Genomic DNA, 18,696 nt, shown 5'->3' with positions numbered 1-18,696 from the left:
CTCTCTTATAGTGACTCTGCCCACACAAACAAAAGAATGTATTCTATCTAGAACACCATCCACTCTCTACTTTTAGCTTGAGTAGCTGGAGACTAGTAACACATGCTTTTCCTTTTCAATTAGTGCTTCTTCCAGAGTTTCTCCCAAATAGCTTGCTCCTCCAAATCTTGGTCAATACCAGGATTTGTTAAGCAGGTGAATCCTATTCCTCGGGTTCATAATTAAAACTGACTTCTGGCCACCACATTAGTAGCCATGGAATGCCCTGAAAGAGCGACTCGATCTGTGGTGGCATCACAAAGAAGTGATGCTACTCGGGATCTCTTTTTGTCCTTAGTTTTGTCCTCAAGCTTCTTTCACATGGGTTTATGAAAACAGAAGACAAACAAATCCTGCATGATGGAAGTTAATGCTTGGAAGTTTTTCCTCAGACATCTGAATGTTTCCGTCCCCTGGATTTTCAAGGAACAATTGAGGGTTTGCGTGGTGATGGCACATCTCTATCAGGGTCTAGGAACTTGCCCAGCAGACATTATCCTTTGGTATTTTATCGTTCAAGACACCTGGATTCAGCCTCCTATTCTTGCTGGGGAATTACTACTTAGCCTGGATTATGTCCTTCGTAGCCATTGTGAAGCTTCAGGGAAATATGTACATTCAGGTTTAGATGGCTCCTGCTGAGCCTCTTGTAATTCAAGAGTTGTTGTGATTTTGTTTAACTTAGTCTCAAATGTCAATCATCAAGTTACACTAATATGTAAATATTGTTTTCACTTGCAGTGTGTTGTTTATTGCAGTCAATTTTGTATCAACACACACAAGCCCAAAACAGAAAATATTCTGGAGACCTCACTAGTTTAGAAAAATCTTTAACTTTAAAGTCCAAAACATAGAAAGAGTTAAAACGCCGCAAACCAGCTGATTGCCCCGGGCAGAAGGAGAGGCACGCCTCCCCGCTCCCGCCCCCGCCCATGCCTCCTGCCAGCGGCAGTCAGCTGGCTTGCAGTCTTTTGGAGGCAGGAGGGAGGAGCGAGGACTCAGCATGCAGGATCCCCCTCTCCTGCCTCCCGAACGCAGCAAGCCAGCTGATTGCCCCAGGCAGAAGGGAGGAGTGAGGACTCGGCACACCTGCCCCCTCCCTCCCCTGCCTCTCGAACGCAGCAAGGCGTTTAGAAGGGAGGGGGGAGAGCCAGGATGCAGCGTGGAAAGTAAAGGGGGAGGAGGTGGGGTGGGGAGAAGAGGCAGGTCAAGGGTGGAAGCTTGGGGGAAGGGGTGGGGTGGGCAGGCTGAGGGTTGAGCCCCCCACCCCTGGTGCTTGCAGAGTAAGGGAAGCTGCCCTGGAACCTAACCAACCCCCACTTTACATTAATTTTTATGCGGAAATTGAATTCATTTAACATTGTTTCACTTAAAGTTGCATTTATCAGGAACATAACTACAACATTAAGTGAGGAGTTACTGTACAACTGTGCATGTACTTGGGGGAAAGCCCACTAGACAGTAGACAATAAGCCTGAATGGGCCATTTAAGAAGGACAACAAGAACTCTGAAGATACTAATTGCCCACCTTCCTGAGAAGATTCCTGGGATGTTGCTTGACACTGCAGGGTCATGTGAGGATGTCAGCTGATACGGAGTACCACCTTGGACACTGCTGGTATTTTTCCACTGGAAACAAAGGATTCCCGCCTTATGTAAATCTTACTTAAGGCTAGGAAGTGAGTCAATCAAGGCTCTTCTCCACTGCCTCCCTGCCCAAGAAGGAAGACTGCTGAAAGCACCAGAAGAAACAAAGGAACTAAACTGGGGAAAAGCAGGGGCTAAGTCCAGGTTGAGACAGGAGTCTAGCCTGTGAAGAGAAATAACTGAAACTCTAAGCTGAAGAAACTCTGTAACCTGCCTAAAACAACATTTAGGGTGAGAAATTACTATTTGTAACATGTTTCTTTAGTGAGGTAAGCTTAGGTTGAGTGTTTTGTTTTATTTGCTCAGTAATCTGCTTTGTTCTGTTTGCTATCCCTTATAATCACTTAAAATTTACCTTTTGTAGTTAATAAACTTATTTTTTATTTTAATACCGAGTTTGTGCAATTCATATCTTGGGGCCAAAAGCTGTGCATATATCCCTCCACATTCAGGGAGGGGGCAATTTTTATGAGCTTATGCTGAACAGAGCTCTTTATACAGTGCAAGACAATATAATTTTGGGTTTACACTCCAGAGTGTGCGCGCACAGGAGAGCTGGGCATTGACCTAGCTCAGCCCTCCCACAGAAAGCTAATCTCAGACTGTATGATTCCGCATCTGGGAGCGTTGCTAACTGTGTGTGTGCTGGACAGGGGCTTGAGAGCCTGATGTACAGAGTGTGGGGGGGGTGGGGAGCCAGGTGGTGGCACAGGTGGGCTCAGTGGAACCCCAGCACATCAGATGGCACCCCAGAAAGGGGGGGGGGGGGTCCAACCTGTCACACTAGGACTAAATAGTTTATTTCAACATGGAAAAGGTTAACAACATGATGTCTACTACAGGGTTTCTTGAACCTTCTCCTGAAATTTATGGTATTGGACACTTTGAAAAACAGGATACTGGACTAGATGGACTACTGGTTTGATCCCATATGACGATTTCCATGTTCTCTTGTCCAATTTGCTCCAATCTATGCATGTTAGTAGGATTGGAGCAACTCACCGAGATAGAGAGAAGGTGAAAAGGAAGTCCTCCAGGGAAAACCCTAGACACAGCAAAACTTTGGCCAGGAGACTTAAACATTGGCCTATGTTTGTTACAATTATGTGAGGTACCAATAAAGCAAACCCAAAAAGGCAATAAATTTGGACTGTATATAAATTTCATCATAGTCCACTCAGAACAGAGTGGGAATTTCACCCAGTTAGAAGGGAAATTTTGTTTGTTTTAAGATAATGGATCTGGCTTGTTAATACAGTGGAGAATGGAATTATTCTCTCAACAATGAACCAAAACTGGAGGGATGGGCCATATACACTACATTTCTAAACATAGGATTTTGAGACATTATATAGAAACTGGGGTGGAATAAGAAGCTGAAGTACACATAATGGTTTTGCAATGGGAGAAAATAGGTGTGTGGGGCGGTAGGTTTTTTTGTTTGTTTTTCACGTGTTATATGTTAGTCCATGGAACGGGTACATGATCCCAAAGCCCTACCTGGACAGTGCATTTGGGACTCAAAGAGCAGAAACTCTACTAACAGCAAGATCCAGGGAACACACAAATGTCCTGACAACTCTGCAAATGCATCATCACTCAAACCTGCAACACTGGGAAAGCACGATTTGAATCTCCTGATTTCTCAATGTTGCATGCGAACAAGTAGGTATGCCATGGACGGTGCATTACTTACCACTTAAACTTGGACACTGCACTGTAACTTTTTCAGGCAGCGATGAGTAGGGAACATTCAGTGAATCAGATAACATTCCCCCTTCAATAAGATAGGCCACTTCCTTACTGAAGAACTCTTACCTTGTTGTAGAACTCTTGTTCTCTGGGACCCCGAGGCGGTGGCTGCAATTGCTTCAAGACTGTGCCATCTGGATGCTGCAGTATACCTAGAAAAACAAAACAGTTCATTTATTGTTTAATTGTAAAGAATGCAACTATCCGGTCTTTTAAAGCTAATTAATATTAAACAAGAGGTAGCCCAACTGTTCAGTGTAAACTACTCCTACTGTTCTTTACAAAGAACAGCGGAAACTTGCGCAAACAGCCCCAATCACCAAGCCCTTAGCAGGGATTAGGGAAAAGGAGAGGAGAAGAGTTCTTCTAGAAAGTGTGTTAAGTTACAAAATTATTTTTATAGGAAAAAAATTGAAATCTTAACTCTACACAAGTAGGGATGGAAGACCTTTCTGCCTCTTTCCTTCCACAACTCCCAGTGCAAGTGATTTTATAGTACTGTGCTGGAAGGAGAGAGGCAGAAAGGTCTGGTCAGAAGAAGGTGGTCCAGTGAGAAGAAGCTTGAGAAAAAGGGTCTGAAAGACGAGGGAAACGTTGAGGTTCTACTGCATTGACTGCACTAAATTGCACTAGTGCTAATGTGCTGAGGGTAGTAATGCCTTATTTTTTTTCCATTTCCTTTCTTGTGAAGTTTTGTTAGTCTGATAAAGTTCCTCCTCTACCTTAGTGGGTCCTGTGCTTATTGGTGGATTTGCTCACCTCAGAGATTCACTGTGTGGGTCAGGAAACAGCCCAGAGACCTTCCCCTCCGGTAGAAGCCACAGTCCAGGTCAATTCCTCCTGTGTCTGATCAGGAGTTGGGAGGTTTGTAGGGAACCCGGGCTCGCTCTCTACTCTGGGTTCCAGCCCAGGGCCCTGTGGACTGCAGCTGTCTAGAGTGCCTCCTGGTACAGCTGCATGACAGCTACAATTCCCTGGGCTACTTCCCCATGGCCTCCTCCAAACACCTTCTTTATCCTCACCACAGGACTTGTCTCCTGGTGTCTGATAATGCTTGTAACTCCTCAGTCCTCCAGCAATATGCCTTCGCACTCTCAGCTCCTAGTGCCTCTTGCTTCCAGCTCCTCGCATGCATGCTACAAACTGAAGTGAGGTCCTTTTTAACTCAGGTGCCCTGATTAGCCAGCCTGTCCTAATTGATTCTAGCAGTTTCTTCTTAATTGGCTCCAGGTGTCCTGATTAGCCTGCCTTCCTTAGTTGGTTCCAGCAAGTTCCTGCTTGTTCTGGAACTGCCCCTGCTACCTTACCCAGAGAAATGGTATCTACTTAATCTGGGACTAATATATCTGCCTTCTAACACTCTCTTGTAGCCATCTGGCCCGACCCTGTCACATTAAGTATAACGTGTGTGTAGAAACTTTAACTAATACACTATGCAGTGTTTGAGCATTAATCGTAAAAAATGTTTCTTTAGAAAGTGACTTTTTTTTAAAACAGCACGCCAGGAGTACTGGTCCTTTTGTAGACAAAATATTTCTGAAACCAAAGAGTTTTGTTGTTCTTGTCAGTTTTATAGAACCTACTGATCCCATAGCTGTTCTGCACAGGAAAATCTAAAGACAATGATTATTGTGCATGTGGAACGCGACCAGATTGGGGCCTTTATGGCAGTACAAGAAGTATTTGCTCACTGTAATGAGTTTCAAGAACATGTTTCTTCCACTATCTAGAAAGTTTTCACTAAAGGCATTCTAGCTTGTACAATATATTTTGACATATGTTTACAAGTATCAGCTAAACTGCTTTCTAAAAAAAAAAAAAAAAAAAAAAAAAAAATTATAAACTAAAGCAGAAATTACATTCAATTATGGGACATTTTGATAACCATATAGGACTAATAAGAATGCAGTGCTATATATTTGCTAATCAAAATAGTTTTCAAATTTATAAATGGATTTTTGTTTAATGACATATAAGACATCAACATTTTGCACTAATTATTGTTATGCAACTGGAAGCCAAGCTAAAAAGATATGAATCCTGCAATAGGCATAATGTTGAAAACAGACAATCTGATGAGTTATAAAGCCCTTTCAAGTTCTCTTTTAACCCTCTCACCTTTATTAATCAAAAGAAATCTAACTTCATTTTTCCATTATCTGAATAGGTCTTTAACAAGTTAACAGTTCTCAAATTTCTGACTTTATGATTTCTGAACTAAATCTCAAACATATTTTGTCACTAAACACAAGAAAACAAGAGCACACTTTAGATCAAAGAGATTTGTTACAGCAATACATATTGATGCATCATGCTGGAATGACGGATTCACAAATGTAATTGTTTATCCCAGCTCCCTCTAAAACTTTATCAAGTATTTTCCTCTCAAAAGTCTTAAATTTTTCCATAATTTCTACCTATTTCTAGCAATTGGCGGGGGGGTGGGGGGGTTGGCTCTATTTTGCCAGGAAGGTGGAGTAAGGACTGTGGCTTGACAAGTTAAAATACCAGTTAAAAAAAACAAAAACAAAAAACAAAACACTACATAAGCAGTGTGTCTCTCTCTTGAATTTTGTGTTCAACAAATTCCAAAGCCTACTAAAGGACAACAGTACCCTACCCACAGGGCAAGAAGTCGAAGACCTGGTAAATCATTACCATTTTATACTGGCCTCAGCCACTGGCATGCTACTCCAACAAAAATGGCTCCTTCCTTCCTGTTGCCCACACAGATCTCCTTGGTTTTCTGACACCCTCTGTTGGATGGAGAGAGATGAGCAGAAACTTAAGTGCAGAGGGCAGAAAATAAAGGCTGATTCAGACAGAGTGAAACAAAAATTCCTCAAAGCCTATGTTGAGGCTGTATTACTGGTCAAGAGAACCTTCCTATCAGCCTCCATTGGGGTTGCCAAATCCCACCCCAAGAAGCTATCCAAAGTGGTAAATCATTTAATTCTGTGGGCTGGTCTATACTAACGCTCTAAGTTGATCTAAGTTACTCTAGTAACTGAAGTTGATGTAACTTAAGTTGACTTACAGCGGTGTCTACACCGCACTATGTTGACAGGATATGTTCTCCCATCAACATAGCTTCTACCTCTCAGGAAGGTGGAGTAAAGACATCGATGGGAGAGCACTCTGCCACTGACTTAGCACATCTTCACCAGACCTGCTAAATCGACATTGCCGCATTGATCACAACGGTGCCGATTTAGCTGGTAGTGTAGACATGGCCTGAGTGTCTACAACTGCATCAAAGAGCTATCATCCTACTTTACTGAAAAGATCATGCACACTCAGGATGTCTTCTCAAACATGGATCCACTATGCCTGTATCCCCCAACCAACCGCCCACTTGCATTCCCTGAGTTCAATGTATTCACTCATCAAGTGGTGCCAGATACCTTAAAAGGAGACCCAACCCAAGACACAAATCCAACCCAGGCCTTTCTTGGCTTCTGGAAGAGAGAAATTAATAACAAGTGCTACTCCTGACCAAAATAACCACTGCCCCATCCAAAAAAGGAAAAAACTTCCCTTTTTCTTTCAAACATGTAATTGTCCAAACAATAATAAAGAACCTCACCCTAGATACTTCAGTCCTACCAAACTATCATCCACTGTCAAACCTGTCACTCCTGAGCAAGCTAACCAAAAGGCCAACTACAAGCTCATCTAACGGAAGCCAACATTCTAGACCCAGCACAACTGGGTTGTAAGCCAGGACACAAAACTATGGACTTCTCCCATCGGCATAGTTAATCTACCTCAAGAGGAAAAAGCAGCTCCCTCATCGACATAGCATTATCTTCACGGTGGGACTAGGTCGTAAAACTATGTTACTCTGGGATGGTTAATTTTCATAACACTGAGGAATATTTATACACCAGTATAGGTCTGTAGTGTAGACTTGGCCTAAAACTGTTTTAGTGACACTGATGGATGTTCTCCAGCTGTCAATGGATAGAATACAGACATCCACTCTTATCCTCCTGACCTCTGTGCAGCATTTGACCCTGTTGATCATGAGATACTGTGGTCTCATCTGAGATTGGAGGCAGAAATCCAGTGTTAATGCAGTATACTGGTTTGAGAGACAAGGTGGGTGAGGTAATAGTGTTTACAGGGCTGGCTCCAGGCACCAGCCGAGCAAACTCGTGCTTGGGGTGGCAGATTCTAAGGGGCAGCATTCCCTCAAATCCTTTTATTTTTTTCCCCGCTTCGGCCACCCCGCAGGTTTTTTTCTTTTTGGTTCACCGTTCTGGCTGCCCTGTAGGGGGCGGCGGCGCGGAGGAGAGGAGTGCCCTGCTGGGAGCGGGCTGTGCCCTCCATCTGCCCCAGCTGGTGCCAGGCCTGTAGCAAGCCCTCCCAGCAAGCGGCGCGGCAGGCCTAGCCCCCTCCATTCTTCTCTCCACCTCCCCGCTCCCTCTCCCTCCCCACACTGCCCAGGGCACATTTGCAGTGCCGGGAGTCTCCCTGCACTCGCACTCCTGCACAGTGTTTTTTTCGCTCTGCCACTCTGGTCGCCCCGCAGGTTTGTCTTTTTTTTTTTTTTTGGCGGCTGCTTCGGAGCTCCAGCTGCCCCACAGTTTGGTTTTGGTTTTTTTTGCTTGGGGTGGCAAAAAAGCCAGAGCCGGCCCTGATTGTTTAATGGTTTGAGTAATGCCTGGAGGGATATACCCAAACAAAAGTGATGGGAAATTCCATCTCCACCACTAGACTCCTCACTTCAAGCCAAAAGTTGGAGTGCAAGAGCTTGAAGACTCAGCATTTTGCTGTCAAATATTAATGACGAACAAGGTGGAAGGACACCAGTCTCCCGAACAAACATCTCATCTAGGATCCAACTGGGGAATCCAGTGGCTTGAATTGAAATTGGGATTGAATTGGAAATCTCAGTATGTTTTTTAAGTCTTCATATATTGGAAGATCCTTGCTCCCTCAAACATGATGGGACTCCAGAAGGATTCTCATGTTGTGAACCCAACGCAAATTTGTCACATGTACCTGTACAGGAAGCCATGGTTATGGAATTGTTTATACTGTGTCCATAGTGATGTTGAGCGTTAACAAGTGATGTGTGAGAGCAATCAATCCAGACAGACGAGCAGTATTCTGCAGTAGAGCAGACAAGGGCTAGTGAAGAGGCCCACAGAGTTTTTGCATCCACTTCCCCGATCATTCCTGAGTTTCTAAATTAGATTTACATGCAGCTTTACTTTGTCATGAGTATTTTTCAGGTACTGGTGGTATGTGATAATTCAGTCAAATGTCACTCCAAGATAATTCAGGGTGGGGTCATGTCTTATCTGCTGGCCACAGAAGTCCACATGCAATTTCATCCTAGCCTCTTGACTGTTTAGATGAAACGCTGACACAACACTCTTAATGGGTTTTGGTTTCAGCTGCCAATATATGAAATATTCTTCCGTGCTTTTAAGGTCCTTGGTTAGGACTTGTTCTACAGCAAGTAAATCCTGTGCTTGTGTAGTCAGAGCAAAGACAGATTTCCATTATGATGTTTGGGGAAGGTCACTGGTATACATATTAAACAAGATCGGTCCTAGGACTGAACCCTGTGATAGGCAATTGTCCAGAGAGCATACCCTGCTGACCTAGTCACCAAGGAAAATGAAAAACCTGCGATTGGACAGAACTTCTCGGAAGAATTTTATCATTGTATTGCATGGGATAATTTTGCTGGCTTTCAGAAGACTTCACCCATATGGTGTCACAGGCAGCAGATCAGTCTAAGAAAGCTGCCCATATCTTTGAGTTTTTGCTGGACTCTCAGTGCATTGTGTGTTGTTAAAGGCCATGTCTACATCTAAAATTTTGCAGCGCTGGTTGTTACAGCTGTATTAGTACAGCTGTATAGGGCCAGCGCTGCAGAGTGGCCACACTTACAGCAACCAGCGCTGCAAGTGGTGTTAGATGTGGCCACACTGCAGCGCTGTTGGGCGGCTTCAAGGGGGGTTGGGGGAACGCGAGAGCAAACCGGGAAAGGAGACCAGCTTCGCCGCGGTTTGCTCTCGCGTTCCCCGAACCACCCTGCAAACCGCAGGGAAGGAGACCTGCTTGTTTGGGGAATGCGAGAGCAAACCGCGGTGAAGCTGGTCTCCTTTCCCGGTTTGCTCTCGCGTTCCCCGAACCACCCTGCAAACCGCAGGGAAGGAGACCTGCTTGTTCGGGGGTTCGGGGAACGATGAGAGCAAACCGGGAAAGGAGACCAGCTTCGCCGCGGTTTGCTCTCGCGTTCCCCGAACCACCCTGCAAACCGCAGGGAAGGAAACCTGCTTGTTCGGGGGTTCGGGGAACGAGAGAGCAAACCGGGAAAGGAGACCAGCTTCGCCGCGGTTTGCTCTCGCGTTCCCGGAACCACCCAGCAAACCTCAGGGAAGGAGACCTGCTTGTTCGGGGAACGAGAGAGCAAACCGGGAAAGGAGACCAGCTTCGCCGCGGTTTGCTCTCGCGTTCCCCGAACCACCCTGCAAACCGCAGGGAAGGAAACCTGCTTGTTCGGGGGTTCGGGGAACGAGAGAGAAAACCGGGAAAGGAGACCAGCTTCGCCGCGGTTTGCTCTCGCGTTCCCGGAACCACCCAGCAAACCTCAGGGAAGGAGACCTGCTTGCTCGGGGTTCGGGGAACGCGAGAGCAAGCTGGGGAAGGAGACCAGCTTGATTACCAGAGGCTTCCTCAGGTATGCTGGGATACCTGCTTATTCCACGGAGGTCAAGAAAAGCGCTGGTAAGTGTCTATACTTGATTACCAGCGCTGGATCACCAGCGCTGGATCCTCTACACCCGAGACAAAACGGGAGTACGGCCAGCGCTGCAAACAGGGAGTTGCAGCGCTGGTGGTGCCCTGCAGATGTGTACACCTCCTAAGTTGCAGCGCTGTAACTCCCTCACCAGCGCTGCAACTTTCTGATGTAGACAAGCCCTAAGACTCATGCTTGGTCCGTTCAGCTGTGGCCTGGTCAGAAACCTACTTGTCCATTAGATAACATTGCTTCTACGAGGAGCATTCATTTCTTTGGCACAATGGAACTCTTGACCAACAAGAGTAAGTCTCATCAGTGCAAGAGACTACCTTCTCGAGTGGTGGACCAAGACTGCGGCCTGAACTCCCTCAGGAACTAAGAACTACCACAAACTTCACCTTTTTCCATTCTAAGGTCAAGGTGCATTTCTTTGACCTCGCTTCTCTAACATGAACATAGCAAGAGGTATATTTAATAAAACAGCTAGCAAAACATAACATCGACTCACTTCTCCCTCTGAGCAGAGGACGAGAGAAAGAACACCACACTCAGATACAATGGTGAACAGCATGGTGTAAAAACCTATATAGAATAGAACAACATATAAACAAGAACAAAGCTACTCTCCTTTTTATAGGCCGACTGGTATGTTATTTTTCAAAACCAGTCAATTCCTGCTAAGAGTTAAGCCAGACAAAAATAATTCCGTTTTCTTTAGTGGAGAGTACATTCAGGTTTCAGGAAGTTATGAACACATAACAAATGGAGGATAGGGGTTATGCTTGAAAAAGTTTCCATGCTATTTAACTTGACTATAACAAGATCCAACAAATGCCCATAACAACAAAATTTAATAGGCAATGTAGGTTTTAAAAGGCTGTGTCACTTTTTCCTGCATGTGTGTTATTTTGCTAAGACCAGCCTTATGGCTTAGCTGACAGCAATGTTGCAAAGTAACAGTGTAAGAAATTAACTGAATCTCTCAGCTCAGTCATCTTACATTTATTTAAATTAATTGTTTTGGCACACAATCAAGAGATATGGGTTGGGCAGAAGATGGGAAAAAAAAGGGAGAGATTCAAAGTGACTGCAGCTCACCAAGAGCTTACACCGCCAGCATTAAACTGTCCTCATCACAATGTCAGGGCAGGACAACGTTTTGCCTTTAAAGAGATTTCTACCCCTCCACTACTAAATTTTTGTTAACAGAGAACAGAAACTGAAGACTTTCATTCTGATCAAAAAGAAAAATTCCACTTTGGGGTGACAAGCTTCTTTCTAGGATTTATTCATTCCTAACTTTTCAGCTAAATTCTTCTATACAAAACATGAGAAAATATAGAGTGGCAGTTATTAGATGTACCAATATGCTGTTGGTTTAAAAAAAAGTGTACCTAGAATAAGTCCAGACTCTGACGTTTAGCCTTTCAAAGTTTATGAGACATAGTAAACAAACAAAGCTGGGTGGCCCCGACATCTCAGGGGATGGTAGAATTCTTATGGCTACTAAAATTGGTGATTTTCTGGGAAGAGTTGTATTTGATTGCGTTTCTCTGGACAGTCTTGGAAATGGTTGCTTTTTTTTTAAAATAAGCCTGGTTTTATATTTTTCTGTCATTTCTATTTATACAAGCAACTATATAGGGAATGGAGTTACTTATGTGGCCTATGCAATGTATCAGGTAGTGGCTGATTTTTTAAGTAAGTAAAGAAGTCTTGGCAGGCAATTAACAATAGTTTAAAATGTGTGCTAAGAGCTGAATATAGTTTTCTAGAGTCCTTAATTTTTGTCCTTTATTTAGATATGGGCATATGAATTATGTTCCCCTCTCTCTAAAGATACGGCTACAAGGACATTCAGTCAAAAATTAGTTCACAGTCTATACGTTGGCTGCATCATTAGTAACAGGCTTTTTTTAAGTAGTATAAATTTAAGACTGAAATCAAGCTGTTTGCTAAGACTGGGTTTTGAACACATTCCACAATTATGAACTCTCAGACACAAAGTGAATACGGGCCTCATAACTCACTAGGACCAACATAAAATCGTTGAGAAACAGCCTTTTTTTGTGTGTAGACATGGTGGAAAGCACACCCTCAAGTGCACATGGTACTCTACAGACAAATGTGCGAATTATTAACTATCTCAGTGTTAAAGGCCACATACAGAACTTCAGTTAACCTAAAGCTCACATTATGCCATTGTATCATCAAGGTCAGACAACACATAAGGCCAGGCCAATACTTCTCAAAATAAAACCCATGCAATACTGAATTAACAAAATGAAGTGTGATGAATATTGAACTTTGAGGACAAACTGTTATACAAGTGTTTGGCTGGTTTGCTTTGGGGTTTTGTTTTTTTTTTTTTAAACAGATGATACGTGACACTTTGGCTTACGATAAAGTTTATTAGTTGAAGAATTTAGTATAATGGTTCTTAACTACACAGAACACTCCAAGTGTTAAAACCTACTAACAAATGGTAAAGCGAGATCTAGGTAGTTTCCAGACCTTGCACTTTTCACAAGGACAAGATTCTTTCTTCCCACCTACCTAAAACTAAAACCAACAATACTCATTGAGAATCATATTAATGTAGTTTGGGAGTATGTGGGCGGGACATTCTGTACCTCGGGAGAAACACCCAGCACCCCCATGTTCATCCTTATAGGATTGTGTGATATCTAATGCAAAGTTTGTCATGTAGGGTGTCTTTGGAAGGCTCATGATGTACTGAGCATTGTTCTTATGGTAATGTTATAGTAATGTCACAGGTTGTAATTTCATGTATACTGTTATGAGGCTGAAAATTTGTCCTCAGAGCTCAAAGCAAACCCAGGCAAAAACTCTCCAGAAGCAAAGGGGCAGTTCACACTTCATCAGAGCACATATAGGACAAACCCAGCCCAGCCTCACAGGAACAAAGGACACTGGCCTAGGCAACAACAAACGATCTGTTGGACTCTCAAGTGAGTCACCCCCCTTCCTTTGGTCAGTTTGGGGCGGCGATGAGGTAATGCTCACCTGACTGCAAGGGGGTGGTGGGGGGAGCCAAGTGGGAAGAAAGAACATGATAAAACAGAGAGACTTTGCCATGCTTTTCCGCTCTCTTCCACCTACATCTACAGACACTACACCAAGCGACTGAAGCACTGATCAAAGGGGAGAGCCTGGCTGAAGAGCAATCAGACAACCTGTGGTGAGAAGCATCTACGTTTGTAAGGGCACTGAAAGTGTTAAGATCAGCTTAGAATGCGTTTTGCTTTTATTTCATGTGACCAAATCTGACTTGTTATGCTTTGACTTACAATCACTTAAAATTTATTTCTGTAGTTAATAAATATGTTTTTTTTATTATACCTGAAGCAGTGCATTTGGTTTAAAGCATGTCTGAGACTCCCCTTGGGATAACAAGCCTGGCACATATCAATTTCTTTGTTAAATTGACAAACTCATATAAGCGTGCAGTGTCCAGCGGGCATAACTGGATACTGCAAGGCAGAGGTTCTTAGGGTTGTGTCTGGGACCGGAAATATTGGCTAGTGTCCTTCGCTTGCACAATCCAAGGAGCAGCTTACATGCCAGAGGCTGTGCGTGAATAGCCCAGGAGTGGGGGTTCTCACAGCAGAGCAGGGTAAGGTTGGCTCCCCAAGTCAAGGATTGGAGTGACCTAGCAGCTCACCGGTCCACATAACACCAGAGGGAAACGTCATAGTGGTTTTGGTTTGGTTTAGTTTAGTTTCATGCACAATAAAGATCTACAGCTCAATGCATTTATAAACAATTAGTAAAGCAAGTTGGCAGTCAAAAAGCTGACTTTCACCAACAGAAAACACAACGGAACTTTCTCTCTGTGTGTGCACCTTTATGCTTTCTCGGATGACCAAAACAAGAAAGTTACTTTATTTGGTTACTGCACAAATATTCTCACTTTACATCCAATACAGACTCTTGATGGGATTATAACTAAACCAATTTTTCACATAAATAGTCTGAACATTTATTTTGAAGACACCCCTTTTGCTTATTTCTTAAGTAGAAAAACAAAGACATGATCCATTGAAAGAATCTCGAAGTACTTTACAAAGATGGGCCAAGAACATGGCCCACTATCACTGCTGGAAATAGGGTGACAAATTCTTTTCCCACTTTCAAACTTGTCAACAGATTAGTCCGATCAAACTGCCATGAATAAGGAAGACAAACATATCTACAAACATTCTTCAAACTACAATCTCCCTGGACTCCAACAAGGAGCTTGAGGACTACATTTTCATCCTGACTGGTAGATCACTAATATGTTCCCTCTGATATCAAGCAATCACTCACACCCTTACACTCAAACAGAAATGCCAGATGTTTTTATTGCCAGATGTTACGGAAAACAATCATATGTGCTGGATCGTGGAACATACTTTTTCTTACCATACAAAACATTTTTAGTAGGGACAATTTCAGACAGACTCACAAAGTCAATATAATGCTCACTGCAGCCATGGAAAAGAAAGACTTATGCTGAGAAGCTGCAAAATTAATATATAAATTTAATTTCATATTTAGAGTCATAATGCCATTACAGTTTGTCCATAACTTTGGCAAGTCTTATCTGGTAGTGAGCACAACCACTCCCATCTATCATACAGAAAGTGTTCAATAAAAAAAGGCCATGCCCCTAATTTTCTCTTCAAACATACACATCAGAAAATAGTTATAAAATATTCTCTGTGTTCTTTACAAGGACGACATTATTAATACTTGATACTAATAAAAGCTAGGTTCCTCAATACTTTTGTGAACTTGAGCTAAGTGTCTTTTTGGGGAACTGTTTCCTCTGAAAGAGGAAGGACAGGTATTCAGAGGACAAAAAGAAATTATGAGTATTTTAAACTGGAGAAGAACCATATCACATAATATTGCAGTTGCTTATGCAATGTTGTTATTTAGAAAGACTGTGGTTAAGTTATTAGACATGGACTGTCTGTATTAGTGTGTCTAATGGGTAAGATCTGTGGTCCAGATGTCTGTTAATTTATCAAACATAAATTTGTAGGCTGCTTCTATATGTAAATATGAGGAAAAAAACCTTTTTATAGTTATCAAATTTCTCTCTAGTAGCTACTGTTTTTATATGCTTGCATATTTTGGGGGAGGGACCCTGCAAAAATACACCTTTCTATGACGGACAAGGTATTTAACTGTATTACAGAGAGGCTCAGTGCAGAGAAACAGATTTTATTTAAATGAAACCTACTTTTAAGTGGACAGTCAAAACATCTTCAGTTGAACGAGCAATTTCCCTGAACAGATTAATATCTAGTTTATGAGACAGTTAGTTGAACCAAAAAAATCAGTTAATATCTTTTTCTAACCAGCAACCTAAAACTTCAGTGCTGTAGTACTACACATACTGTGGGAGGAAAGTATTCACCAAAAGTATCTCAGAAACCAGAAGGAGAAGGACAATTAAAAAGAGGATATCAGAACATTAGGGATCCATTAAAATGCACATCCAGCCCAAAGAAAAAAAAAGGAAAGAAAATGGGCATTTCCTCTCAGTGAACAGCTAAAAGAATTAATATCTGGAAGGTTCTGCAGTCACTTGTACATGATTATATAAATGGAAATACAACTGACATTTCCCACAGACCCTTTTGTACCTACTGAGCTGGGTCTGTTAATATTATCTCAGTTGTATTGCCTAACCCAGAACTTTTCCCAATATATCACCAAAAGGGTGACTTGTTTAAAGACACTTGTTTAAAGTAGAGTCATGGATGTGATTAAAACCTTGGTTGCTGAGATTTGACAATTTCCTCTTTTACTCAGAGTATGGGTGCTTCTCCTCCTCCCCCTCCCAAACAGATTTTTCCAAACGACAAAGAAACTTTTTGCATGGTAACAACACCTCTCTTCAGTCGTTCATAATGAATACCATCATTACATTCAACTACACCTCACTCTGATGTTTTCCTTATAACTCTTACTCAGCCGTCCCAGTGAAACAATCTCCAGCACTCAAGCCCTTCGCTCTAGAGAATCCCAATGCAATCGCTCCTGTAATTTTGCACAGCCTCTAGTTAAAAACAATCTCTACTGAGAAACTGACATTTGTCGGCCCCTTGGGTGGTAATGCAGGTTTCACCCCTTTCACACAACTTCTTCCTTAGTAGGAAGCCCTATATATGACTAAGAAACAGATCTATACCCCACATAGGGTTCACACATCCCAGCAGGCAAAAGGGGAACACAGAGACACCACACAGGAGAGGCTCAGATCATAGCAAAGCAAAGAACAGCACATCCACTCCTAAAGGAAATTAAAAGGAGAATTAAACGTAACGGGCACCGGACCCAGGTTCAAATCACACCAAGGGATGGCGCAGGAGAGGAAACCAGACCCCCCACCCTTCCCAGGAGAAGGAAGCCAGCTAGGGCCCGGTGTGTCCCCCTCACCCCAGGGGCAGCTCCCCGACTAGGCAGGGGCGGGCTCCACGCCCTGCTCGCTGCCCTCGGCCGCACTCACCCCCTTTATCCTTGCCGTACATGTGCCCGGCCACTTGGTGGGAGAGCGGGACGCAGCCGTTCAGCAGCCCCTGCCTGCCCCCGCCTACCGCGACTGAGGGGCTGGACGCTTCGAGCGCGGAGCCCCGCAGCGGCTCGGCCTCCTTCCCGTCCCCAGCGCGGCGCTGCCCGCTCTCCGGGCGCCCCGCAGGCGGAGGTGGAGGCGGCGCTCGGCGCGGGGGCTCCGTTGCCATGTCCCGGGGGGGGAGAGCGCGGGCACCGGGTGTGCGCCCTGCGGGCTTCAGCAGCTACCGGCTGCCCAGGCAGGAGTGGGGCGGGCCCGCGACCCCATCGCCCCGCTCAGGAGCCCAGCTCCCTCCCTCCGCGCTCGGAGAGCGACTGGCGGCGGCAGCACCGCGATACTTCCCCGCTCCGGCCCGGCTCCTCCTCCTCCAGCGCCCCCGCTCGGGGCTGGCCCGGCCCCCTGCGTGCAAGCTCCGGGGCAGGGAGCGGCGGCGGAGCCTGGCGTTGTTTGGCGCTGCCTGTCCGCAGGCTGTACTGGATCCACGCGTGGCAGCCTCCTGCAGCCCTTCTCCAAGAGAGGCATTTTCTGCCGGCTCCTTCTCCTGGGAGGAGCCAGCTCCCTTGCGGCTCATAGGCTGGACGGACCCAGGTCCTGCAGTGGAGTTGCTCGCTCTAAGCCAGGTGCTACCCAGCACCCACCTTCTGCAAAAGCCGTTCGAGCTTTCCGGATTGCAGAGAAACTCTCCCCCGGCGCCAAGGCGAAGGCTGCAGGGGTGGCATCCTGGAAACACGTCTGAGCTGAGCTTTATGACGGAGGGGCTTGTGCTCCCAAAGTTAAGCATAAGAACGGCCCTACTGGGTCAGGCCAAAGGTCCATCTAGCCCAAGGCTGGTGCTTCCATGTAGGCGGCATAGGCAATCGCCTAGGGCACCAGGATTATTGGGGGGGAGAGGAGCGGCAGGTGGCTCCGGTGAACCTGCCGCGGTCGTGCCTGCGGCGGGGTCCCCTGGTTCCAGTGGAGCTGCTACAAGCATTCCTGCAGACAGTCTGCTGCCCTCCCCGGCTCCGATGGACCTCCCGCAGACATGCCTGCGGCAGCTCCACCAGAACCGCGGACCAGCGGACCCTCCGCAGGCATGACTGCGGCAGGTCCACTGGAGCCACGGGACCAGCACGCGGGGTGAAGAAATGGCTGTGCGCTAGGGCGCTAAAAATACTAGCACCGGTCCTGATCTAGCCCAGTAGCCTGTCTTCTGACAGTGGCCAATGTCCGGTGCCCCAGAGGGCATGAACAGAACAGGTAATCATCAAGAGCTCCATCCCATTGCTCATTCCCAGCTTTTGGCAAACAGAGGCTAGGGACACCATCCCTACTCATCCTGGCTAATAGCCATTGATGGACCTATCCTCCATGCATTTATCTAGTTCTTTTTGGACGCTATTATGGTCTTGACCTTCACAATAGTCTCTGGCAAAGAGTTCCACAGACTGACTATATGTTGTGTGAAGAAATACTTTGTTTTAAATCTGCTGCTTATTAATTTCATTTGGTGATCCCTACTTCTTGTGTTATGAGAAGCAATAAACAACATGTTCTTATCTACACCCATTTTATAGACCTCAATCATATCTCCCCTTATTTGTCTCTTTTCCAAGCTGAAAAGTCCCAGTCTTATTAATCTCTCCATTCCATACCCCTAATCATTTTTGTTGCCCTTTTCTAATTCCAATATATTGTTTTTGAGCTGGAGCAACCACATCTGCATGCAGTACTCAATATGTGGGCATACTAAGGATTTATATAGAGACAACATGATATTCTCTGTCTTATCTTTCCCTTTCTTAATTATTCCCAGCATTCTGTTTGCTTTTTTGACTGCTGATGCATATCATAGATTATTATGGTTGGAAGGGACCTCAGGAGATCATCTAGTCCAACCCCCTGCTCAAAGCAGGACCAATCCCC

General features: G+C 44.7%; 1 protein-coding gene across 2 annotated transcripts in view; it reads right to left on the bottom strand.

Annotated features, from left to right (window-relative positions):
- The window catches only part of IPMK (inositol polyphosphate multikinase), a 77,970-nt gene extending 60,855 nt beyond the window's left edge, over positions 1 to 17,115 (bottom strand). Inside the window, exons 1-2 of one of the 2 annotated variants that reach the window (XM_050959550.1) lie at positions 16,729 to 17,115; positions 3,506 to 3,591 (exon numbers count right to left, since the gene is read on the bottom strand). In XM_050959550.1, the coding sequence (XP_050815507.1) occupies positions 3,506 to 3,591; positions 16,729 to 16,960 (318 nt within the window). In that variant the 5' untranslated portion in view covers positions 16,961 to 17,115. Of the gene's footprint in view, positions 1 to 3,505; positions 3,592 to 4,461; positions 4,540 to 16,728 lie in introns of those variants that run through there. The other variant, XM_050959551.1, reaches the window with a different exon arrangement.
- Positions 17,116 to 18,696: the final 1,581 nt, after the last annotated feature.

This window comes from Gopherus flavomarginatus, chromosome 6 (genome assembly GCF_025201925.1).
Source record: "Gopherus flavomarginatus isolate rGopFla2 chromosome 6, rGopFla2.mat.asm, whole genome shotgun sequence".
In the NCBI taxonomy this organism is placed as follows: Eukaryota; Metazoa; Chordata; order Testudines; family Testudinidae; genus Gopherus; species Gopherus flavomarginatus.
Note: the sequence above shows the minus strand (reverse complement) of the source record. Positions and strands in the feature narration are given on the sequence as shown.